At 31.3% G+C, this 27571-nt stretch overlaps 1 protein-coding gene across 4 annotated transcripts in view; it reads left to right on the forward strand.

Moving 5' to 3' along the window:
* The first annotated feature begins 9093 nt into the window (after positions 1-9093).
* Positions 9094-27571, forward strand: part of LOC143232231 (uncharacterized) — a 52868-nt gene continuing 34390 nt past the window's right edge. For all 4 annotated transcript variants that reach the window (XR_013017453.1, XR_013017454.1, XM_076467391.1 and 1 more), the window contains exons 1-2: positions 9094-9376; positions 24992-25360. Coding sequence is in view for 2 of the 4 variants with exons in the window: in XM_076467391.1 (XP_076323506.1) it covers positions 9304-9376; positions 24992-25360 (442 nt within the window). In the remaining 2 variants the exon portion in view is untranslated. The remainder of the gene's footprint in view (positions 9377-24991; positions 25361-27571) is intronic.

Raw genomic sequence — 27571 nt, forward strand, 5'->3', positions numbered from 1 at the left:
TATAAAAATTTATTTTAATACAAAATTGGAAATATTAAATATATTTTTAAGAAAAATGACGTCAAAACAGAATACATTATAGCTTACAGAAACGCAAACGCAAGTGCGTTGGCTATTAATTAGAAGAATCATATAATGAACTTTGAAGTTGCCTTTGCATTATTTTATCACTTCTATATAAATAATATTTTAAAATAAAATATGATTTTGTATTTATGATATGTGAAAGGATAGTTTTATAAATTTTATATTTTTCTGTAAGATATACAGACATATTGTATTAGTCTTTATAAAAACCTTCCTGGTCTTGAAGATCTAACAGAAAATTTAATTTATTAGTTTATCTTGTCACTAGAATAGTAATATCTTCTAATAAGTTTTCTTTTTACGTAATATATTGTTAAAAAGATTAAATGTTTACACTTTCTTAATAATCTAGAAATTAATAGCCTGTGTTTTAATTGTAAAAGATTTAAGATAATTTATTTCATTTTTTTCAGATTCGTACTTGCTATCAATAACTCTAGGTTATTGTTTTTTCTAAACTTTATTCAACGTTTTATTTACGACTTGAATTTGATGTGTTAAGGTTGTGGCTACTGACCTTCTTCGTAAAGTTGAAGTATTTCGGTTTTCTTTACGATAACGTGCAAGGGAAACTGTGTTCAATATATAACATTCTAACGAAACAAACGTACTTCGATAAGCCGTAGAAGTCGTAGTAGGTTTCAGCTGTTATATCTGTTGTATTATTTCTGAATGAAATGTTTTTATGTCTACAGCGACATAGATAAATATGTGTACATGGAATGAACTGTATATAGAATAAAACTAGATTGCGTGCAACTCATTTTGCACGTGATTTGTATGCTCAATTTTCAATTTCGAAGGAGCATTGTGCTCATTCGTAGGTAAAGACAACTAGTTCAAATGTATCTATAGATCAGGTAGAACTGTAGCATATGTCTTTTCTGAGTTGGTTACTAATGGTCCCACGAATTATTTTGCAATTTCTAGAGCTATAGTTTATAATTTAAAATCTAACATACAGTTATAAATATGTATGACTTTGTTTCTTATAAACCTCAGGAAGAAGAAAGTAATATTCAAATTTATATAGCAAAACCAAATCCTAGAAATGAACACAAAAAATTAACCAAAAAAATAAAATATTATTAATTAGTTCAAATGAACATAAAACATTTACCAAAAAAATAAAATATTACTAATTAGTTCATATTTAATTTATTGTAACAAACTTATAGAAGATAAGATGTTATTTCGACGTTCTTACATTTAAGTTTAAATAAATGCTAAAATGTAAGTACAATAAAACAACACGTATCTTATACAGCTGAGTTCGCTCAGATCACTCTGGTAAATTATCTCAAAACTGTTAAGTTAGCAAATCTTATGTATCATATAAATCCGTTGGTTATTATGAACAACTTCAGTAAATTATTTTTAAAAAGATAGGTTGTTGATGCTTTGCTCAGAGTTTATTCCATACCAAAATCCCGTTTAAATCATGATAAAGATCCCCTCTGGGACAGCTCTAAGTCTACGAATTTACAGCTCTAAAATCTGAGGTTCGATTATTAATGATGAATCTAACAATATCGTTAATGTAAATAAAAGAGTAAATCACAAGCACTGATCAACACTCGAATTAGCTCTTCTATTATTTATACAGGGGAGTACATAACATTGGGTACAAACAAGCCGTGTTCCGTTGCTTATACCGTCATAATCATTAGTTTTATTTTTCTAGAGTTTAAATTTTTTTCATAATATGCATAATTATCTGTTATCTTTACAGCCATATTTTATCAAATATGTTGTCATATTGCAGCGAAAACGCAGTGTGGAAGATATTTTATCTTTCAAGATCTGCAATGCCTTTAAAAGTTAAAATTCATTTTTTATATACGACAGGAACTAAACTCTATACGGTATGTTATATTTTAGGCAGATTGCTATGCGTCTATACAATAAAAAACTTTCATATTAAAAAAACAACTACATAATGTGTAAGGACTTTGCTGCTACATATTTCCAACATTTCTTATCTAAGTCAGTGGTTGCCTATAGTTAACCATTTCTACTGGTACTACCAAGTGCGTTTAATTGTGCCTCCCTTTGTATAATGTATTTATACTTATACGTTACATGTCACTTTCTCTTTTTATCTGTTGTAGTTATATTACTTAATAGTAGTAATATTTCTATGGTTGTTTTTAAAACTTCTTTATTTCTATATTTGTTCTCTCTGATATAATGTATATGTTCTTGTAGCTATAGCTACGTTCTCCACATTTTGCGCACGATTCATCAAAATAATAAATATATACGAAAAGTAAGCAACGCAGTTTTCTTTCCATTACAAAGATTCTGATGAGTTATTCGCTGCTGTTTTCTCAGTCTGAACTAAAACAACCAAGATACTCTACATAATATTATATCTATCAGTTAAGAATAGTTAGTAGTTCGGATAGGGGTTACAAATAAGAAACAAAGTTTCGTTGCTATTATTCACACATATTAAAGGGGAATAACACACTGTTACTGCTTTTCGGATCTGATTAAAATAATGTTTCATGTGAAACTTAGATAACTTAAATTAGAGAAAATATCAAGATGTAACAAAGCATTATTCTACCATACAAATTAGTATTAGAGTTTTAATTATAATAGGTTGTCCAGAAATAAATGTCGGAATTCTCACGATGACATTTAGAAGTTGTCTTGTCCATGCTGCCTTAAGAATTGCAAAACTTACTCTGAGTAGAGTTAAAACAGCAGACAATTAAGACTTTCGTCTGATTTTCCTCTACGATTTCAAACTTGGACAAAAAGCTACCAAAATTGCACGGAATATTAGCCAGACATTCGGCCATGGATTCGTTACTGAACGTATAGTTCGGCGTTGGTTCCAAATGTTTCGATATGGAGATGAAAATCTTGAAGACCATGAAGGTCATAGAAGGATGCCATCTTTAGATGAAAACAAACTAAGGGAAACAGTTGAGACAGACCCTCCCACAACGGTATGTAAGCTTGCAGAATAACTAGGCACAAGCAGATCAAGCATTGCCAACTGAGTGCGATTAGAAAGACGAGAAAGTTAGATAAATGGATTCTGCATGAGCTGACTGAAGAACAGCAAAATTGATGTTACGATACCTGCAATTTTATTCCCCAGACCTTTTCTTTACATATTTTCATTTTCTCAAGGATTTTGACAACGTTTTGAATAACAAACGCATTCAAAACCATTTATGATCAGGAGGCTGACAAGACACTCATTAAAAGGAACACAGGGTCAATCAGTAAATTGTGTTTCATCCTAGTACCAATCTGAATAAGAAAATAAAACCTGTTTTTTTTATTTGTTTTGAATATTCTTTTGAAGTTACGTAAGGATAATCTGCTCGAAATTGTATCTACTTCTAAGTTCATTGACTAGAGATAAAAAGTATTCACAAATCTGCTACATCCGGCTCTGGGTGGAATACCTTTCTTCCTACTGGAATTGCACGAGGAAAAAGGATCATCGTTCGTGCATATGACATAGTTGATGTCGAAATACCCTTCTACTTTTATTATATATTCTATAAAACCTCCAATTCTGTGTACGACCCTCACAAACGTGTGAAAGATGTACATGTGTTTGCAACATTTCTAATAATTTAACAGAAATAATAAACGTTTTTATGCATATCAGGATGGCGGTAGCACTGCTTCTGTAATGATTGTTATGAATATTTTTCGAAGTAGCATTTCACATATTTCCTCAAAAGTTCATTAGACCTTCACAAAACTATGCAGTGTTTCTTTTCACAGCAATATCTTTGTAGTAACTGAGTCACAAGTTCTGGTAATGTCTGTAAATATCATAGAGAAAAAGTGTGAAGTTCCCGTTCCTCTTTCTTCTGCTTATTTTTCTATTACAAAATAACTCAAAAACCAAAAGTGTGTTGTCAACCAACCTCACTGAGGTGACACAGTTTCAAATGGAGTATGCGTTTTTCTAAGTATTATCAACTGGTACTAATGTATTTAAAAAAATCAAAATTATAGTGTAAACAATGTTATAATTATTCCTTGAAGTTAGTTTTTTTATAGGCATTGGTTGTTCCCTTAAAAAACTAAAATACAGGGTGAAACAGGAACTGCTACCCCGTAATAGATAAACAATAAATATTACAGTTGGAACCTTGTTGTATTTACAACTTTATTATAAATAGGAACTTCAAATGTCTATTGAAACATTTAGACGAAATTAGAGAAAATATCAAGATGTAACAAAGCATTATTCTACCATACAAATTAGTATTAGAGTTTTAATTATAATAGGTTGTCTAGAAATAAATGTCGGAATTCTCACGATGACATTTAGAAGCTGTCTTGTCCATGCTGGCTTAAGAATTGCGAAACTTACTCTGAGTAATAAGTAATGACCTGATAACTTCTATCAGGTCATCCCTTACGCAATGTCCGATTTTAGGTTCAGAAAAAGAGAAAGGATTTCAAACGCTGTTAATATTATTTAATCAGTATTGTATGTTCCATTATTATTAGTTACTTTCTGCCAACGATTCATAAGCCTCTGAATGCTACTTCTATAAAATTCTTGGGGTTTGAAGGAAAGGAATGTACAGAGGGTAGTTTTGACATCTTCATGTGTTCCAAGCTCTTTTTCATCAAGATAGTTCTGGAAACTTCGAAATAGATGATAATCAGATGGGGCATCATTTGGAGAATAAAAAGGATGTGGAAGTTTTCCCACTCTAGCTCTTCAATCTTTTCAGATGTGATCCTTGCTGCATGGGGCCGCGCATTATCTTGGTGTAACACAACACCTTTACGATTGATCAAAGCAGGTCTCTTTTCTTTCAGTGCAAAATTCAGGCGCTCTAACAGTTGACAATAGAAGTCTGATGTAATCATTCCATTGAGTGGCAGCAACTAAAAGTGGATTACACCAAAAATATCCCACCAAACGCTTAACAATACTTTCGTAGGGTAGTGGTTCATTTGGGCTGTGCTCTAGCCAGTTTACCTGCAATGAGACATTGTCTGCGGCGCTTAACATCTTTATAGTATATTCATTTTTCATTCCCAATCACTAACCTGTCCGAAAAAGGTGAGTTACGTTCACGAGAGTGCAGAGAAATGCAAATATCCACTTTTGCTCTTAGGTTGGCTTCTGTCAAATCATAGGAAACCCATTTTCTAAGCTGTCGCAGATAACAGTGAACTGTTGAAAGGGTTGAATTAAGCTTCTGTGTTAGTTCTTCAACTGTTACAGCACAATCTTCATCAAAAGCAGCCAGCAGCAAGTCATTACTAAACTCAACAGGACGACATGAACGTGGCGCATCACTTAAGTTGTAGTCACCTGATCTGAACTACTGAAACCACTTTCGACATTTTCTCTCATTGCAAGACTCCATACCATAAAGACCTTGAATGTTTCGTGTAGTTTCTGCTGCACTATTGTAAAGCATTATATGCCTAATGTGCTCCTCAAGCATATCCATCTTCATAAATGTTAATTTTATTAATGATCTGAAAAAGGGAAGTTAAACTAGTTTTTTATTTGTCTAAACATTTTTATACACGTGCTACTACAAATTTATTCCTTTAAGCCTTTTAGAAAGACATAAATGATGATGTACTTTCTGTATTAAATTTTCAGACATTACTTGTGTGATGATCTAATATTATGATACATTAGAAATTACGTATTTCATATTTCCGCTTTACAAATAAAAAAGTTGGCCTTTATAAAGATTGCTTTAGGAAAAAAAGAGAGAAATATAAAAATATTATTATTATATATTTCTTATCAATTTGAGTTGTTATTTGTTATTAGTAACAGCTAATTTCATAAACAAGAAAGTACTATACGACAATATATAGAATCATTTGACACTATTTGTATTTATTATTTTAATGTCTTGATTTATTGTTTTCAATTCATACCATAAGTGAGTGTAATTTAAACGTAACGAAATAGTTTTTCCTACTTAATGTTAAATATTCATGAATGTACGAGATACAGTAAAATGATAAAAATATTTTAATCAGTTCTGTTACAATTGTCGTTCTATTCAGTTTCATAGATGATAATTATTAATGAAATTAATCTTGGTTTACAACGCTAAAATTACAAGAAAATATGTTGCGAAATTCTATTTCAATTGAAAACCAACAAAGGTTTCGTCATTGAAAATGTCAAGTTAAATAATGCCCAGGTGTGAAAGTCTTTTTCAATCTGTTGAAGCATGAATATAATTAATTATTTTATCTAATCATATGATATCAGTATTAGGTCTATTGTATTTTTAACACAGTATTATATATCTAGTCCCTAAACAATTTAAGAGTGTATAATGATAATATTTCAACCATACTAAGTTAGCTATAACCATTACCAATAAGGCTTTTTCATTTAATCCAGAACTTAACATGCCTATGATAGTGTTTTTATTCATAAGCCTTTATTTCTATTGTGTGTAACACAAGTCATGCATAAGACTTTAAATTCACACAGTACAAGAACAATACGTTCACATAATAAGTTTGAAAACATTGTTGTGCGATTTTCGGTCCTGGCAGAAACATATAATATTACATAATCACCGAGGAACAACTACTTGATAAAGCGGTGTACTGATATTAACAAACCTCATTATTAATAGTATATAAATATATCTGTTGCGTAAAAGACATAATGTACAGAACATTTTCTCAACTTACTTGTAATAATGAAGATGTCAGCGGTAAGTTTAAAACAAGAAGTTCGATTCATCTTGATGGAGTTAGTGCAGATAGACCACTGTGTGGCTTTTAACTAAAAAGGAAAAACTTACATGCACTTAAACTTCACGTCGTTGACATAGAAACACCAGTAAATGAACTTACTCTGCTGTGAATTAATGTGAAAATAGCATTGGTTGGACTTGACAGAGGTAAGAAATCAGTCAGGTTTTAGCCAGTTTTGAAGAGTTTGTGGGACTACAGTACTCTAAGTCATTAGAAAATTATTACAGTGAGCGTATGTCTTTCTAGTTCAGCCGCTCAGAGATTATAGGGGCTTTTATTATTATAAAACAGTTATAATCCTAATTGCGGAAAACAGATGTGTAAGGTCGTTAGTACAGGAAACTGTTTGTTGAGAACGAAGTACAAAGGAAAAGAATTCAGCCAAAATAAGAAAAAAGAACACTGTGAGATGTGAGAGGGGTAAATAACCGTAATAGACAAAAAAAAAAGTGATGTTACCACTAAAAAACGAAACGTAATTCTAATTCTGTGTTATTGATTACAGCAATAAACGAAACTTGTTATGTTTAACTGATATGCATTACTTACTGATAGAAATAAGTACAGTCTAAACAAAGTTGAAGAAAAAGCGAATTGTGAATATAGCACGATCGTAATAAAGTGATGTCAAAGAGATCTACAGCACAGACACTTTATATTACTAACGCATATGGAAATACGAGTAGATTTAGATATGGTCATCCTTGTACAAACACAAGCGCCTTCACTGGCAAAATTGTTTATGATCTGATATGTTACCTACGCTCAAACACGTGCCACTAATGTATGCTTGTACATATTCTTTGTGAAAAACGATGGAATTAAAATAAGTATTTAAACAATTCATCTACTGTAAGTGGAAAGCTACCTGTTACGACATATAAATCTTTTTTTTCTTACATTCCACTAACAATTTTTACTGTATCAAACCTATCTGAACGCCAGATTTATTTTAAACAACCTTAATAGTAAGATTGACTAGCACTTTCTAGTGAGAATATGAGAATAAAATATCGTTGTTTTCACAAATCACCTTGTAAAACACATGACAAATGTTAATATTATACAAAAGGAATAGTTTTCTTCTGGTTGTTCTCATTATATGTATCTCAATCTTTTGTGTTATGAATCTATTCATTTTTCATACAATTGACTATATTGGTTTGTCTGTTTTGAATTTCACGCTAAGCAGAACAAGGGCTATCTGAGCTAACCGTCCTAATATAGTAGTGTAAGATAAGACGGAAGGCAGCTAGTCATCACCCCCCATCGCCAACTCTTGGGCTACTCTTTTACCAACGAATAATGGGATTGACTGTAATATTATAATGCCCCTACAACTGAAAGGGCGAGTATGTCTGGTGTGACGGGGATTCGAAACCGCGACCCTCAGATAACAAGATGAGTGCCTTAACCATCTGGCTATGCCAGGTCGGCTATATTGGAGGTCCACGTTTCAATAAAATAAAAAACTAACAACAACATTTTATCAATGAACAATTAGGAGTAAAATATCTTTATTCTCAGACGAAAATTTTCTAAGGCTTTGGAAGATAGTCTTATACTTAGAATATTTTTAAAAACCTTTTGAATCACGAAACAAAGGTAACTAAATATATAAGTTAATCGTTCATTTGTTTTAAAGTATTCCAATTACGTGTCATTTAACATAATATAGAAGATCTGTAGATACCTGTCATTAATTTTTCTCATTTGGTTACTTAGTTTCTTTGTGATTGATATTTATGCTTGTAGTTGAGCATAAGCTTTAAAAGTAAGGACAGTTGTACTTAGAGAGTACTTTGTAGTGCTTTGAGCAAATATTCTGAATCAGACTTGATGTTAGTTCATAATACAACCACATTGTTTATTCTCAGGGATGAAAGATACCATTTATTCTTTGAAAATGAAGCAAAATCTTAGTAAAATGTAAGTTTGTTTGTTTGTTTGTTTGTTTGGGAATTTCGCACAAAGCAGTAAAATGTAAGAGCAACCGACTTTGGATTTTTTCGCATGCCACAAATAAAACAAAAGTAAAAACAATCCTGATTCTACCGTTGCCTTGATACCTTGCTTTCATAAAACGTCAGAGTTCACATTTCAGATCTGCAATATAATTAATAATAATGGAAGATATCACGTTCGTCTATTTACATTGCATTAAAAGTATGGATGGGAGACTATATTAAGGTTTCGCTAGATGGCGCTAAATTGCAAACCAGGTGCAATCATTGAAATTCATCAATTTGCGTTAGAACCGAAGACGTACCACAGTCACCTGTTTCTGTTAGCAGTGATCGGGAAAATGTGTAGCTGAAATTACCTTCTCGACTCATAGAGTTAGCTACGATAACACCCGCATGACTCCTGCAAGCACGAACACAACAAGCTTCGTTCTGTGAGAGCGAGTATGTAGTCATCTAGGCTCATATAAACAATCTGTAACTCAATTACAAGTGGATAACGCCTGAAATGAGACTCGTAGCTAGCTTCTCTCTAGTTAGTGGAGTTTTGTTGTGCTTTATTTTTGGAGTAAAGCTCAGTGGTGAGTAATATTTCGTGATGTGTAGTGTTAGTAATTATAATGATTTGATACCTACGCAACTGGAAACAAATAGAATGGTTTGTAATGACACAACATTACTATGCAAATTTTCAGAAATAGTATGTTGAAATAGCGTCAAAAACAATTTAATAATCACACTGTAATATTTTATTGCTATTGCATAAGATATAAAATAATCAAGCAATTTAATATTGAAGCATATCCGTGCTTTATTAAATTTTTTAAGCTTTCGGTATTTCTGAATTAGATATCTTATGTTTTATAGCCTAGTGATGAACCAAACAAACAAAACAATAATTGTTCCTCAGTACAGCTATGAAAACTGGAACGATGAAGCTTATTTCTCTGTAAAGATATTAGGTTTGTTTGTTTGTTTTTTGGAAATTCGAACAAAGCTACTCGAGGGCAATCTGTGCTAGCCGTCCCTAATTTAGCAGTGTAAGACTAGAGGGAAGGCAGCTAGTCATCACCACCCACCGCCAACTCTTGGGCTACTCTTTTACCAACGAATAGTGAGATTGACCGTCACATTATAACGCCTCCACGGCTGAAAGGGCGAGCATGTTTGGCGCAACGGGGATGCGAACTTGCGACCCTCAGATGACGAGTCGCACGCCTTAACACGCTTGGCCATGCCGGGCCGAAGGCATTAGGATATAATAATATGGAAAATCTTTAAAATGGGGAGCGTAATTAAGGCTAACTCTTATAGACATTTATAGATTTCATTTTCACAATTTTACTGTAAAATAATATTACAGTACGCATTACATATTATCAACAGCAAAAGAATGACTTGCCGATGAAAGAAACAGACAGAAAATATTCACATAATTTTCTGAAAGTAACTTAACTATTAAAATGTGAACATTCATCTGAAAGATATTTTTACATTAGTTTAATCTGAATGAAAACCCTTCATTCATTATGATATTTAATGTAAGTGTGTGGAAGTAAAAAGAGGATAATATAATTATTTTGTAATAAAGCTGTTATCATCACAGTATTTTGCATATGATTAAAATGAAGGTAATTAAAATTTTGCAAACATATCTTGCATGAATTAGTTTTACTTTTGCCCACTAATTCTTGGACTAGGTCTGATACATACGGATAATAGCAAGATAATCACCGTCCCTGTAAAACAGCTTTATCTCTCGTAGACAAAAATTGTGTAAAGATACAAGTCTGCGGTAAAAAAAAAAAAAAAAAGATATTACAATAGTTTTTAAGGCACTCAGAAATTTCATATTGCATTTCTAGTAAAATAATTAATGTTTGGTATATTTAGAGAAAAATATTGTATTGATTTCTTACAGTACATGTGTTTCTCGTTCATTACGACATTTTAAATATGGATCTTTACTCGATTTGACGTATTTTATTAAAAATACATAATTTGTATTGAAGGGTTATTTTAATTAAATTACTATTCTTTTAAGTGTTAAAAACGAAAAAAAATTGGCATAACACTTTCAATAAATGTGTTACAGTGGAATGTGTCATATTTTGAAAATCGACTAATCCTTTTGTCCAAAATTTCAGTTAGTTCTTTCCTTGCTAATCTATAATTTTCTTATATAAAATAAAGATTATTCAACAAAGAATACCGACGTTGAAATCCTATTGTTTTCTTTTTTAGCAATAGCTTGTCCAGAAGAATCATCCATTTTGAAGAAACAAATAGTCTAAAGTATTTTTCTTCTAATATATTTTCTTATGTAAATATATTACACTTTCTAAAAATAAATGATCACAGGTATATGTTGTAATACTTTAGGACCTTCACTGGTTCTATTATTTTCAATTCTTACTTTTATATATTCATTTTTTTATATTTTTATACACTTATCTTACGCGGTGTAAACTGACAAAAAAGATAGTTTACACTTGTCATCATTTCTTTCGAAATTAAACTAACAATGTTGTTAGATATAAGTCCAATGCATATTTTTCAAGCTTGATTACAAACAACAAAAAATAGATTTTAATAATTGTCATAGTCAAATTAATGTTTATATAAAACTTTCTATAACCTTTCTTCTACGTTTAACGATTTGTATGAAAATAATTATTTTTAGAATTAGTTAATTTTTAAAGTGTTTATTAAGAGGAAGTCGTATTTTTAAATATATCTTATTAATAAGGGCTAATTTTCTTTCGAGTTTTGACTTTTACCCCATTTTAGTCTAGCATAAAAAAGAATAACTTCTTGGAATGACTTAGTTCATTTTTTAAGCACTGAAGATGTAAATGCAAACAACTTAGAATATTATTTTGCTTGGGTGTAAAAAATATAGTATAATGCACCAGTTAATTAGATCAATTAATTAAAAATCAATATAACGCATCGTTTATTTAATTTGTAAGATTCTAACTAAATACAGTAATATAATTATCAGTTGTGATACATTTAGGACTTGTTATTGTTACGGAAACTTGACAGCAGTTGGTAATTAATTTGAAGCGAACTAACACTCTGTATGAATCAAATGTATTTTAACTTAAAGGGTTGTCACTACTGAACACATCGCAAACTAACTTTAACTAACTCAGCTGTAATCAACGCGTGAAATGACTAACATTTTTATAAAACAACTCACTGAAACTAGCACTTCAAATGTCCAACTAGACAACGTAGAAAAGTCTATTATAGAACATTCTAGAATAACATATACATATGATATATATATATATATATACACACACACAGCTGTTAAAACAAGAAGAAAAACATAGCGATTAAACTTCTGTGCTTTAAAAAATGTAATGATTACAAATAAATTTTGGTAAAGATAGAATATTATTTTCAGTAATTTACCAAACTGTATCATAAGAACGTTTGTCCACAAAATAATGTTATTCAACATATAACTAAACGTTACCTCACTCTAGTTATGTCCTTACGTAACTTTATTGATCTTGGACGAGGATAAGATGGGTCTCTGATCGATTAATATTTTGGTTGTTATAGTTTTAGATAATTATACTATGGTACTTATGTACTTATTTTAAAAATTGACATTTGTTATCATCGTAAAATAAGTATATAAACCAAATATATCTAATTTCATTACTTATTTCTGGTTAAAACATAAGTTTTTTTTAATGCAATGAAGTCATAATTCTGAACATAAATATAAAAATATCTCAAACGTCTATTTATTTGGATTTTGCTTTTAAACCCACATGAAATTATACAAACATAGGAAAATAATACACAAATTTTTTGCCTTTTTCTTCGTACGAATATACAATTTTCTTCTAGCTTACTCTAGAAAGTTTTTTCCATGCCTTTCTTTATACACTACTCAGTAGCCAAAATTCACAGCTCACATCCTTTTTTCAATATTATGTAGCTTGTGGTAATTGGATAAAATGCCTTATGGTTACCTATATATAATTAAGAAATAAAATTCATAAAACTAAAAAACAAGTTTAAATACGAAAGTTCCCTGCTTCTTTATACTGAAGTTAACCGCACTTTCTAAAATTGTTGTTACTAGATTCCAGATTTCCTCGGAAATACGCTTCCTATCTTTAAACTGCTTGTGTGATTACTATGATTATACCTTATTACCCAAAAGTGCAATTTGCATTGTAATAAGCTCTTATTGAAAGACAGAAAGGACAATCTTAGGCTACATATTTTGACAATTTTTTTACGGAGCTCCATTGTTTGTGAAGTTGGTTTTTCGAGCCACATTTAAGAATACCGATGTCATCGTGAGACTTTACACGTGTGTGGTCGAAAGTGATTGCTCTGGCAGTATTTCATTCCATCATCTGATCTTAAATTAATTGAAATTAACTTTTTCTTTCAAGGTACGGCTGAATTATTATAATATTTTGTTTAATAAACTTTTATCAACTTTAATTTATTGTATTTTGTCTTATTAACGGTACTTTAGTAATGTTTAATTTCATTGCGATAGCTCGAAGGTTCTCTTTCGCAACAAAAAGCGTGTTGCTCATCATTGACCTAGGATGTGGTCTTACGGCCCGTTGCTGTCTCATACGTTGTGCTTTGTGTATTTATCTGAGTATAAGGAGAACATGGAAATATTTGTTCTTCCAAATGTCGAGCGCTTTGTCTCTACTTAGTCTACCAATCTCACTATATGAATATCTTTTTTCAGTAAAGGCTGCAAAAGAATTATTTATCCATAGGTCTATCCGTCTTCACTGTTCAAAAACCAAGGATTATTTGCAGGTAAAATACATGAGTACTAAATATGCTGCTGCGTTAGTGTATTTAAATAGTTTATATAAAAGGCGATTAACATTTTTGGAAAATGTGGAGAAAGAATAAAATTAATTTAGGTTTAACTTCGAGTAATACATCAAACTCTAAATTGTAGGTATATTCTTAGGTCCAACGAGTAAACACCTTAGTGTACAGATCCTACTATTGATCTTAACTAAATGAACGTCATATTTCGTTTGGGCAAAAATTAAATAGCATGTAAATTTGTGTCTTCAATCTGGACATAAACGTTCTGTTTGTTTGTTGTTGTTCTTTTCTTAACAGTTAGACAACATATTTCTGTATCAAATAGAGTAACGTTAACACAGTTTATATTTTAATTGAATAGAAGTAAAAAGTGGCACAACTCAACAGATTTCCACTTTTAAATACATTACAACATTCATTATTTAAAACGACTTACTGATCAATAATAGTTTTTTCCAAAATTATTAAAATACGCCATTTAACTCAAAACTAAAGAACAGCTTAACCCAGTATAAACTGAGATTTCCTATAGAGTCAAATCGAAATTTACAGAGTGTAGTTTTCTTAATTTTAACCACAGATAAATAGTAAGACAAAAAAAGCGCTACATAGTGTACATTGCGCAGTGGAAATCAGACAAGTGTTCATCACACAATCAACGCCAAAATCAGGAGTTCGATTCTCCTCGGTGGGTTAAGCCAATAGCCTCATGTGGCTTTGCTTTCACAAAACGCACACTCATTATGAAACAAAAATTTTGTGACTAGAATTACAGTAAAAAAAAAGAGTGACTTTTGTTTTGAGGTAAAAATATTACTGACAAAAATCATAATTCAACAAATAGTAATTTTTTGTTTTCAGTTAAAAACAAATATTACTGAAAAAATCGTAATTAGACAAAGAGTAAATTTTGTTTTCGGTTAGAAACAAATATCGTTACTGAAAAAAATCACAATTGAGCAAGGAATAACTTTATTTGTATTTAGTTTAAACTTTTTTTTTAATAATCTCATAAACAATAACAGTTTATTAAGTTGTAACTGTATCTCAGTGAAAAATAAATGATCAGTAGTGTATAAAGTATGCACTGTATTGAATAGCTTTTAAAATCTTATAGTTGTTATTAGGCATGTAGTTTTCTATATAAGAGTTGTTTAAACCTAAACTAATATCTTTTGGTATAAAGTGATAACAATAACGACATAAATATATAGTTTTAGTGTTTCTAAATTCACCTCTTTCTCTTTTATTATCGTTTATTCTTCTGCTAAAAAGAGTTCGAATATTTCAAAAACATATGTTTAAAAGATTCAGAATTTTAACATTTATTTTTTTATTGCAACAAAGTTGTGCTATTCTAGCAGAAAGCAAGCACTGTGAACGTAATTTTGATACAAGTGTTCAAATATTGGTCATTATATGAAAATACAGTAAAATAACACAGAATATTACAGTGTCGTTGAGTAAATCTTACGATATGGACAGGTTTTCGACACTTACAACTACAGGTATAGACAAAAAAGTGGTCCCCTTTAAAATGTTGTTAATTTGTTAAATCTTTCATTAGAAAACATAAAAATATGTAAAACTATACGTTTTTAAAGGACACTAGACGATATTTGTTCAAACATGATCTCAAATCCTAATTTTGATACTGGCTTTTGTAAATACGTGAACGTTTCCTGATTTTTAGTTACATTTTCTCATTAAAAGTATTGTGCATCTGATGTAATATTTTAGTTCTTTTTATTCCAGTTAGCCTACAAGTGATCTTTATGAAGTTAAGCATAACAGCCTTAACTAATGACATATTCTGAAACTATCATTTAGTCTAGTGAGCTGGTTATAGTAATTATATTGCTGCAGAGAGTATAAAATATAATGACATAAGCTGTATCACATGTCCAGCTATAAACACTTTACCCTACTACTTACATAATTTCATTTTGTAAAATAAAAAAAATATAATTTATCCATTAACAAGTACTAAATATAATATGGAATATGTGAGTCAAACTTCAAACTCATTGCATATACATATAAATTTACATAGATCTCAAGTTAAAAATAATTTAACAAATTCTATAAAATTAAAACATTTCAGGATTCACCTCTACTGAGGTAACTATATTAGAAATAGTTAATAAAGACAACAATAGACTTCAATGAGAAAACTTCTGCATTTTGAAACTAAAAACATTATATCTTTATAGATTAAACCAATATTTTAATAATTCTACTGCTTTGAATTTGAGTAATGATTATTTTACTGCTATTTTTTTCTTTACAGATAACTTTTTCATAAAAATAGGAAAACTAGAAATAAAGAATTGTGTAGTTGTTTGGATAATAATTTTCTACTAGTATTAGTGTACGTAAACTATTTTTTTAAAGATTTATCAACTTAATCTTCCCAAATTAAAAGCATTAGTTAACGTAATAAAAAATTAACTTTGGATATGATCATGCAAAACACTTGCATCGATTAAAAATCAATGATTTATCAAGTTTTGAAAAAGAGAAACAGCAATACAAAACTTCATATTTGGTGATTAATTTTAGACATAAAATATTCAAAGACATACAGATTTCTAAAATTATTCATCGATCTATAAAAAAATAATATTTTTCCTTTTTGAATTTTAAGGCCTGCCGTCAATTATAAACACGAAGTACCAATTGGTCCATTGCTATATAATTATAAAATATTTTTAACTAATTTAAATGTAGATGAAGTTGATAACTTACCTTGTTAGTGTGAAAATAAGTTATTTTTTGATACTTTTCATAAATATATTGTTCCTGATAATTTGAATATTATAAAAGATAAAACATTACTTGAGGTAATCAAAAAAAGGATCTAAATACAGAATAGCCACAAAATGTAATAAAAACAACATTCTAAAACCTGTTGAAAATAATACTGATGAATATATGTTAAAACGATGTTGGAATGGAAACTATATGTACTTAAAAATAAAATTATCTAACATAAAATTAAAGCAATACCATACAGATTTATAGTTTCATCAGTAAAGAACAAGTCTGAAGAATTGCAAGAAAAATATCTAATAGTTCCCATTAATAAGGCTAACTGTAACATTGGTATAGTTTGTAAAAAGCTGTATGAATTAATTATGATAAAATAAATCAATAATACACAAACATTTAAACTTGTAAACCAATCCAAAAATACAGTAATTAATAATTTCGTTGAAGCTTATAATAAACTTTATTCCAAACAAAATTATTATGTAGATTTACCATTTATTTATATCATTCCCAAACGACATAAATCTTCAATTTTATTTAGATTTATATCTAATTCAAGAGTAACAATTATCAAACAACCGGCTCCATTATAAAATAAATTACTCAGTATTTCAGCCTGGCATGGACAGATGGGTTAAGCGTTCGACTCGTAATCCAAGGGTCGCGGGTTCGAATTCCTCTCGCACCAAACATGCTTGCCCTTTCAGCCGTGGGGTGTTATAATGTGACGGTCAATCCCACTATTTGTTCGCAAAAGAGTAGCCCCAGAGTTGACGGTGGGTAGTGATGACTAGCTGTCTTTCCTCTAGTCTTACACTGCTAAATTAGGGACGGCTAGTGCAAATAGCCCTTGAATAACTTTGCGCGAAATTCAAAACAAACAAACAAAACCTCAATATTTTACTTGATAAAATAAAAAAGGTAAGTATCAATAATACAAAATCATAATTTTTGGACAATAAGAATAATCAAGCTATTTTAATTTTTCTAAAAAGTGTGAACAACTAAAAATATTGAGACATTTCATTTTACCACATTGTACACCACTATTTAGTTTTTATTTTAAATTCATTAATATAAAAGTTGTTTTATCTTTTCATAGAACTGAAAAAAAGAAAATTTAACGGCAAAATATAAAAAATATATATTAAGTTTTTGTACTTATGATAAGTATATATATTTAATAAACAGGTTTTTAAACAAATAATAGAGGTTCCAATGAGAACTAACTATTCTACTAGTAAGCAAATTTGTATTTTTACTGTTATGAGAATATTTGAAAACTACACAAATCCAGATACTTTTAGCTCAACTTACACATATATAAATAATTTAATTAATATAAATAATCATGAAATAAATAATGTTATTAACTCTGTTTATCCAGCAGAATTAGAAATTGAAAATACTTCAATATATAGTACAGAAATGCAATATTTAGTTTTATAAATTAAAATAATTGATAAGGATGTCAATGTAAATATTTTGGATAAAAAGAGATATTTTGCCTTCCCAATTTATGGTTTACCCTCTTTTTTACCTCAAGCTGTTTATCATATTCATTGAAAATGATATCAACACATTATATGAATAAAAAATAGCAATAAAAAAATATTTCATATACAATGAATATCACAGTTTTCCTAATTTCTGTTTAGAGATGGTGTGCGTTTTCTCATGACAAAGTTACAGCGAGCTATCTGCTGTGTCAACCGAAGGGAATCTAACTTCTAATTTTAGTGCTCTAAATTTAAAGACTTAACGCTGACCTATCGAGAAATATTCACAAGGAGCACATAGTTCTTAACACTGCAACGTCCATACATTGTTTATAAAAGAGTTAAATAATACACACACATACACATACATAAATATATATACATACATATATATTTTAGTGAAATTAATATGTTTTAATTAAGTCAAATAGTAAAATCATAAGGAAGGACTGCGTTCTGAAAAGCAAATCCAAACCTCTGACTAATTATACACTGCTGGCCAAATTCTTAAGGCCAATGAACATGGAGAAAAAATATGTATTTTGCGATGTTAGACTCAACCACTTATATGAGTAGAGCTTCGAAAGACGAAAATTAGAAAAGGGAAAATAAAAAGAAAAACAGTTCTAGCATTTAATAGGAAAAATGTGAACACTATGAACTTAGCCTAAATACTAGCTGGTCAAAAGTTTAAGACCATACCGAAACGAAGCGTTAATCGGTAAACACGTAACAAAATTTAGTCGTTTATGTTCAAGCATTAGCGTTGTCAACACCTCCACTGACATCTCCTGTGTTACATGTTTTTACATGGCAAATGTTTAAAAGTTAGAGTTTGAACACGGCAGAAATATCGAGCTGCAAAAGTAAGGTTTCTCTCAACGTGCCATCGCTGGTGAGATTGGGCGCAGTAAAACTGCTGCTGCAAATTTCTCAAAAGACCCTGAGGGATACAGAACGAGAATTTTAAGTGGTCGGCCCAAGAAAACTTATCCGGCGTTGAGCTGGAGGATTCGACGGGGTGCCCGGCAAGATACCAGCTGATCGTCGAAATAGATTAAAACCCTCACGGATGCAGAATGCAGCTCAAGAACAATAAGACGGTATCCGCGAGAAAAAGGCTTTAAAAAGCGTAAACGTCTTCAAAGGCCACGCCTCCTTCCACACCACGAAACAGCTCGGCTAAACTTTGCTGAGAAGCACCAAACATGGGACATAGAAAAGTGGAAGAAGGTTTTGTTCTCTGATGATAAAAAAATGAACCTGGATGGTCTAGATGACTTCCAACGTTACTGGCACGATAAGGATATCCCACCATAGACATTTTCTACACGACACAGTGGAGGAGGTTCCATCATGATCTGGGGTGCTTTCTCCTTCCATGGAAAAATGGAGCTTCAAGACTATACAGGGGCGTCAAATAGCAGCTGGTACATTGACATATTGGAGAGAGCATTCTTATTGACTGAAGGCTCTCGCTTGTGTGCAAATGATTGGATCTTGCAACAGGACAACGTTGCTATCCACAACGCCCACAGGATAAAGGACTTTTTAATGGCGAATAACGCGATTCTTTTGGACCATCCAGCATGTTCGCCCGAATTGAACCCCATTGAAAATGTTTGGGGATGGATGGCAAGGGAAGTCTATAGAAATGGGCATCAATTCCAAACAGTGCATGATCTCCGTGAAGCCATCTTTACCACTTCGAATAACATTCCAACTAGCCTTCTGCAAACGCTTATATTGACCATGCCAAAGCGAATGCTTGCAGTTATTCGTAATGACGGCCGTGCAAATCACTACTGAAACCTCTTTGGGCATTTCCTACCCTGTTTAGGACTATTTTTGGTATAGTCTTGAACTTTTGACCAGCTAGTAGTTAGACTAATTTCATGGTGTTCACATTTTCCCTATTAAATGCTAAAAAGTTTCTTATTTTTATTTTCTCTTTTTTATTTTCATCTTTCGAAGGTCTACTCAAATAAGTGATTGAGTCTAACAACATAAAATTCACATTTTTTGTTTATGTTCATTGGCCTTAAAATTTTTGCCAGCATTGTACAATTAGTCAGAGGTTTGGATTTGCTCTTTAAAACGCAGTTCTTTCTTATGATTTTACTATTTAACTTCATTAAAACATATTATTTTTACTAAGATATATATGTATGTATATATATTTATGTGTGTGTGTGTGTATTATTTAACTCTCATATAGACAATGTAAGGAAGTTGCAGCGTTAAGAAGTTTGTGCTCTCTATGAATATTTCTCGGTAGGACAGCGATAAGTCTTCAAATTTAGAACACTAAAATTAGAAGTTAGATTCCCTTCGGTTGACACAGCAGATAGCTTGCTTTATCTTTGCTATGAGAAAACGCACACCATCTCTAAACAGAAATTAGGAAAACTGTGATATTCATTGTATATGGGATGATTATTTTATTGCTATTTTTTCATTCATATAGTGTATTGATAGCATTTTCAATGAAGATGATAAACAGCTTCAGGTAAATGCTCATTTACTCTACCCAACCTATCGGCTTACGTCTCTTTGAACGATCTATCAATATTCCAGGTTACAAAAACCTATGACTTTCATCGACTCTTAAAAAAAGGCGTAGACCGAAACGTCGAGTAGAATGAATAAACATTTATATGAAGTTTTGTCATAGACGATGTAAATGATTCCCATTCTTGAGTCAGTATTGAAATTTTTAAAGAAAAGTTGGGCAAAACTTTCTTGCAACTTCTTAGTGGTATAATATTAATAATTATTAATTAATAAGTAAACTGTTAACTCTCGACGAGTTGGAAATTGTAATTTGATACGATGTATGTGTATGAAATTCTATGTACTCTAACAGTCAGATGAATGTCAAACTATTCAACTGATCCTGATAGGGTAGCAGCGAATCTGCCACAATCTTTAAAAAATAACTCGTATCATACTCTTGTTTTTTTAAGATATTGTCACAATAGTTTTCTTGTCTTTACAATGATCCACAGTGGGTGAAAAATAAACGAAAAAATTTCAATCGATTCTTGAGGTAAATCCAAATAAAGATAGCCAGTTGTTCAATTATGGTGCTTAACGTATAAGCAAAATTACTTAAGCGCTTAAAGTCATTTTTAACTCACCATATAGCAACTTGAATTTATTTATGGATGTGTAAATAATATTACGGTATTGGGCCTAATTATTCGACTTGTCATATGATATTTTCAATTTTAACCTCGAAGAAATGAAAAGAAATCTGTTATACAATCAATAAACAAACTTGTCTGTAATGTGTAACGATGATTACTTCCTAAAACTATACAATCGTAGTAATATTCAATCGTAACACAAATGAGTACGGAATATCATTTAATATCATTAAACATTCAAAACTTTCTACAAATGTTTTCTCCTAATTTTCACGCTATTAATAATTTCTCATACAAGTGTTTAAATCTTTCTTTTGTCTCAGAAACACGATCAAATTTTAATGGCTTCACGTAATTCCGATATTATTGAACTATAACATTATATTTATGAAGTAATTAAGATCTTTATTCTACGATAAAATTATTGAAACATTTACTAGAAGGGTGGAGACAAGCTTCAAAATAATTGTATTACACTTCAGTACATTAATCTAAGTAGCCTGCACACACCAACTATAGTTCACGTGTCTTTTACCATCATTGTTATTTGTACGTGCTTCGAGTATTTAAAATTTATTTAGCTAGGAATAGACAACGTGACCAAAAACTACAATGTTATTGCTAAATAAAAATCGTTTCGAGTTATAAAATAATATGCTAAATGCACATCTTTAGACACCACCCTTTCGTGTATTAGTTCCTTCATTCAATTTTAAAATATCAAAAATTAATGGTTCTTTATGACATTCAAAAACTTATTTGTGTTTTAATATAGCTTTTTTTTCATTTTTGTGCTTTTACTGCTGCACTATTCTATGTTACTTCTAAAACATATATTTTTGTTTTTATGAAATCTTTCTACATACAATGCCTTCTACACATGTCAAAATGCTTATTGTAACAATTTAGATTTTATTCATATAAATCTCATTATATTTTTTTTTCAAATTTTGATTGTTTTTAATTTCGTACAAAGCTACACGAGGGCTATCTGCACTAGCCGTCCCTACTTTAGCAGTGTAAGACTAGAGAAAAAGCAGCTAGTCATCACCACCCACCACCAACTCTTTTACCAACGAATAGTGGGATTATCCGTCATATTATAACGCCTATCCGGCAAGCATGTTTGGTGTGACGCGAATTCGAACCCTCGATCCTCGGATTACGAGTTGAGTGCTTTAACCACCTGGCCATACTGGGCCTGTTTGTATTTGAAACTAAGTGTTTCTTGTATTTCTTTGTTTTAATGTTAAATTATCTTCATAAGTATTTTTAAAAGAAAATATTCGTCTTATTTTTTCGTTTTAAACATGAATATATGTATTCAGTAGTTGTTTTTGTTTAAAACGTACTATTTCCAAGTTTTTCTTTTAACTATTTTTTGTGTTAAACTATTTTCAGTTAAATACGTTTATTCTGTATAGTTACGGTAGATGTTTCAACGGTTTCTGTTGTCTACACATTTTCTATTTCAGTATAAATGTTCAAGCAACCTTTTTTCAGGTATTTTTACAATGCATTAATATAAAATATAGTTTACAGCTTAGTCTAGATTATAAATTTAAACAAAACTAAAAAGAAATGAGTTCAAACATGAAAGTAAATGATAGCGTTCTGTTTCAATGTGTTTTTTTGGGGAGACGTGGGTTGGTGTTGTAAAAAAATGTTAAATGCAAGAACTGCGTAGCAGCGCGATATTATAAAATATTCCCTGAATTATGTTATATGAATGCGTTATAACAGTATTATATAATTCCTTGGCATGGAGAATAGGAGTAGCTCATTAGTTGGCTTCTCTCTGCTCCACAGATAAAAGGTAGGGACCACGGCAGGTACTCTTATCTTTGACATAAATACAAATTCAACGTGATGTTTTACTAAAATCTAAAATGTTCTTATAACTTAATTGTAGAATAGCACAGGCCTGCGAATTGAAACCTCATAAAAGTTGTTTTCATTTTAATAACAGATATTACATACTTCAGCGACACAGATTTGATTTGTTTATTTTTAATTAAGTACAAAACTACACCATTAGCTATTTGTACTTTGCCCATCACGGATATTGAAACGCGGTTTCTCACACTGCAAGTCCACAGACATATCGCTGTGCCACTGGGGGAATCAAAGATTTGTAAAATCATATTTGTTTTTCTGTATCACGTAAGAATTGTTTTTTACAAATGAAAAGAAGAAAACTCTTATTGAGACCGAATTATTATTCATTTAACCACAATGAACATTTTTATTACATTTGTTAACAAAAATACCAAATGTCTGAAGAACACGGTACTCCAATAATGTCAAACGAATGCCCATCTTAATTCATCGTGATATCATTTTAAAACTCTACTAATTTTGGTCTCAGAATTGTGCTGTAGTCTTTCTTTTATGTATTGCGTCTAGAGCATCTCGTTTGAATAACCAGCAGTAATCAACCATCATGCTGATGTTCCACCTTCACCCATATCATCTCTCCATATCCCTGTTGTCTTGAGGAAAACTTTCTCCTTGTTCATTGACGACGGTACCAAGATTTACAGGGAAATAGTCATTATATAATTGTAAAAAAAAAAAGAACTTTTCAAACTTATTTTATAACTCCACTCTTTGAACTTATCAAGCGTGTTACTGACAATGTTTTCGTAATTTGGGTCATTGTTGTTTCCTAAATTTGTAAAAAACATGTTTAAAAACCATCCACACTTTTCAACTTTCATCATTGCCTTTTCAAACTGTTCATCCGAAGTCAATTTCTTAAACTGAAGCCCATAAAGAAACTCTCCTTTGAGTTTCGGTTCTGAAAGAGCTGGGAATTGCCCACATAGATACTTGAAACAGTCACTATTTTTGTCTAAGGCCTTTACAAACTTTTTAATCAAGCCCAGTTTTATGTGAAGTTGAGGTAATAGGACTTTCTTTGTGTCAACCACACTATAAAATAGCAATCATCTCTGTGATTTCTAGGCTCACTCCAGACCATTATAATACCAAAAGACAAACTTTCTCTTGCATTTACTCCATTATCTAAACACTTCGAAACAAATGGTGCAAACATTTTTGCGGAGCACATGATTTGTCTTGGTGCTCAATTTTTATTCTCAGATACGACGAATACGCAGTTTTGATGAAATATGTAACGTTTTAAACTTGTTCTTTAAAATAAATTTACAACAAATATAGCATAGTATGTCTGGTTCATTTACACAACCTTTCATTGCCATAGCAATGAATTATTTATTGAAAAGAAATAAAATGTCAAACTGTACACAGAAACAAATACTATCTTGAAATGGCATGTCATGTAGTCTGTTAACCGTTCATATACTAGCGGTGTGTTTCTCATGGGTTCTGAACGAACTATCAGACTCTCACTTCGTGATTGATCTAGAAAAATCTATAACTAGTGGTTGTCAATATTATAAGTATAAACCCGATTTCAATGAAAATGATTCATTTTTTGGAAAGTACGTATGACGTTTTGTGAAAATTTTGTACGTGATGGAGAAAAATGGATATCATTTTCGTATTCAGCATGCAGAAATTACTGTAGAACATGTAAAAAATTCAAGCCAATAAAACTATCGCAGGCCTGTATAATTTTTTGTAGGTATGATGTTAAGTTTGATTGTTTACAAGTTTTAATACTCGTTAATTTTAGAGATACAATGACTGTTAAAGTTGTTTTTAGCAACTTATCTAATCCTTAAATATATTAAAGTTTCTTATTAACCGTAGATCTTACAGGAAAGATAAAAGTTATGCATAGAAGAACCACACTTAATTTATTAAAAATATTTGTTTGCGTTTGTCGAGAATGTTTTTGAAATGTTCGTATAAAACACCTCCACATGACAATTGTCATTATCAAAGATAAGATCTTGATAAGTTGTGTTATATCTTGAAATAAATGATATTTTTCTCCGTGTGTTTCTTTCAGGTCTAGTTGCTCTTCAAATAACACGATTATCTGTTCCTCCTTGGATTCAAAGTGGAAGCCAAGAAGCAGTAGTTTTAGATTGTGAATACAGTCTCACTGAAAAAGATAAATCGATGGTTGTCAAATGGTTCTTGAATAAAGACCCAGAGCCAATTTACCAATGGATTCCTGAGCTGAACTCTAGGCACGTTTCTTATCGTTTAGAAGGAAGAGTCAATATGAACTATACAGTATCTCCGTCCGACGATTACACCAAATATCGTGCTATAAAGATTCTTAGACCTACAATAGATCTGAGTGGTACGTATACATGCACAGTTGGATCACTGTCGGGCACAGATTCCAAACAAAAGCAGATGATTGTTTATTGTAAGTACCTCTTTCATAAAACTTTGTTTCGTTTAACCAATGAAAGAAATAAAATTAGTGAACCCCCACCATCAACTATAAACTAAAGTCCCACTAGATAAAATTCAATACCATTGGTCCACATTGGTCCTAAAAATTGAAATTTTTTCAGCTGTCAGATTCGATTGGTCAAAGAATGTTTTTGTGAACCTAACAGATTATAACAATAGGAGGCCTGGCATGGCCAGATGGGTTAAGGCGTTCGACTCGTAATCTGACGGTCGCGGGTTTGAATCCCCGTCGCACTAAACATGCTCGCCCTTTCAGCCGTTGGGGCATTATAATGTGACGGGCAATCCCACTATTCGTTGGTAAAAGAGTAACCCAACAGTTGGCGGTGGGTGGTGATGACTAGCTGCTTTCCCTCTAGTCTTACATTGCTAAATTAGGGACGACTAATGCAGATAGCCCTCGAGTAGCTTTGCGCGAAATCCAAAAACAAACAATAACAATCGTTATTTTCAAACGCCATCAGATGTGTGAATGGAAAGCACTAATATCTTGCGATAACTTCACCATATCTTATATAAATTTACTTTGGTCCCAAAGCTTGTTTGTTTTTTAATTTCACGCAAAGCTATACGAGGGCTACTCGTACTAGTCGTATTTCATTTATCACAGAAAGACTACAGAAAATGCAGCTAGTCATCACCACCCATCGCCAACTCTAAGGCTCCTCTTTTACCGACGAATAGTGGGATTAACCGACCGTTATAACGCCCCTACTGCTAAAAGAACGAGCATGTGTGGTGTGACCAGAATTCTGGTCAAGTTTTCTATTAATCCTATTACTTCCATAACTACCATTGGTTGCGTTTGTAACTGAAGAAGACTATAATTTTGACTAGCGAGTAGTGTGAAGAGAACATATTTTTCTGAACAGTCCCAGTTATGTTTGACCCTAAATAAAAAGTTAGGTTCTAACATCTTTAAAAAAAATCATGTTTTCTTTTATGTAGAGGTCTGGCATGGCTAGGTAGTTAGAACTCTTTACTCGTTATCCGAGAATCAATGGTTCGAATTTCCGTCACACCAAACATGTGGGGGCGTTATAATGTGGCGGTCATTTCCACTATTCTTTGGTAAAAGAGTACCCCAAGAGTTGGCGGTGGGTGGTGATGACTAGCTGCCTTACCTCTAGTCTTACACTGCTAAATTAGGGACGGCTAGCGCAGATAACCCTTGTGTCCTTTTGACTAAATTCAAAAGCCCACATCAAACCTTTTGTGTAGAATAACATAAAACTGAAATTGCTACAGACATTAAGAAGGAGCTTATCGGTGATTCAACTGAATAAGTTCGTAACATACATAAATATTAAATTATTTTTTACGTGACTCTTTCTGTCATCCAGTGTAAACAATTTAACTTAATGCATAAAAATACGCCAACAAATTACAATGCAACAAGATAATACAGTTTAGAAAAAAAAATCTGCGAATCCAGGTTTTTTGTCTCAAACTCTACATAATATTTGTTTATTTATATTTTCACGTATCAATTCCTGAGATAATAGCTAGAACCATAAGCTCTTTTATGAACAGTCCAAGCAACATAAAAGTTTGCTCCATCTGGTCAGATACATTTTGGAAATAATTAATGTCCCAAAAGAATGAGTTTTATATATTGTTAATTTATAATATTTTTGCTGGAGAGATGTTTCACACGATTATGAATAAATCTTGCTATGCTTCTTGCAAGTAGCTATACTTAACTGTGAATATACTAGAGGCACAAGTTATTTCAAAGTGCAAATAAATGTTATATCATAATACCCTATACAGCCTCAATTGCACTGTTTTTACTTACTCATTATTTTTAAGGTTTAACAAAATGCAGAACATTCGGGATTTTTACATCATTTTTTTTTTAAATAAAGAAATTGCTGAAAGTGTAACATCTTTTGTAAGAACGATGTTTGAAATCCTATTACGCAGTTAGAGGTATGGTCTCTCTCTATCATATGTCGGTCCAGTTTGACTTTTGCGATTAAACACTATTGTGTGACGATTCAGACTCTATTGAAACAAACATCTGCGAAGGATAACGATGTCAAACACTTTTTAAGACTATCCCGTGTGTACATACACCAGCTTCTAAGGCCATAGTTATACTGAACAAAGGCATGAAAATTATTTGGAGCTTCATCAAAGACACAAGAGACATGAAGTC

This window comes from Tachypleus tridentatus, chromosome 11, assembly GCF_004210375.1.
Source record: "Tachypleus tridentatus isolate NWPU-2018 chromosome 11, ASM421037v1, whole genome shotgun sequence".
NCBI classification, from domain to species: domain Eukaryota; kingdom Metazoa; phylum Arthropoda; class Merostomata; order Xiphosura; family Limulidae; genus Tachypleus; species Tachypleus tridentatus.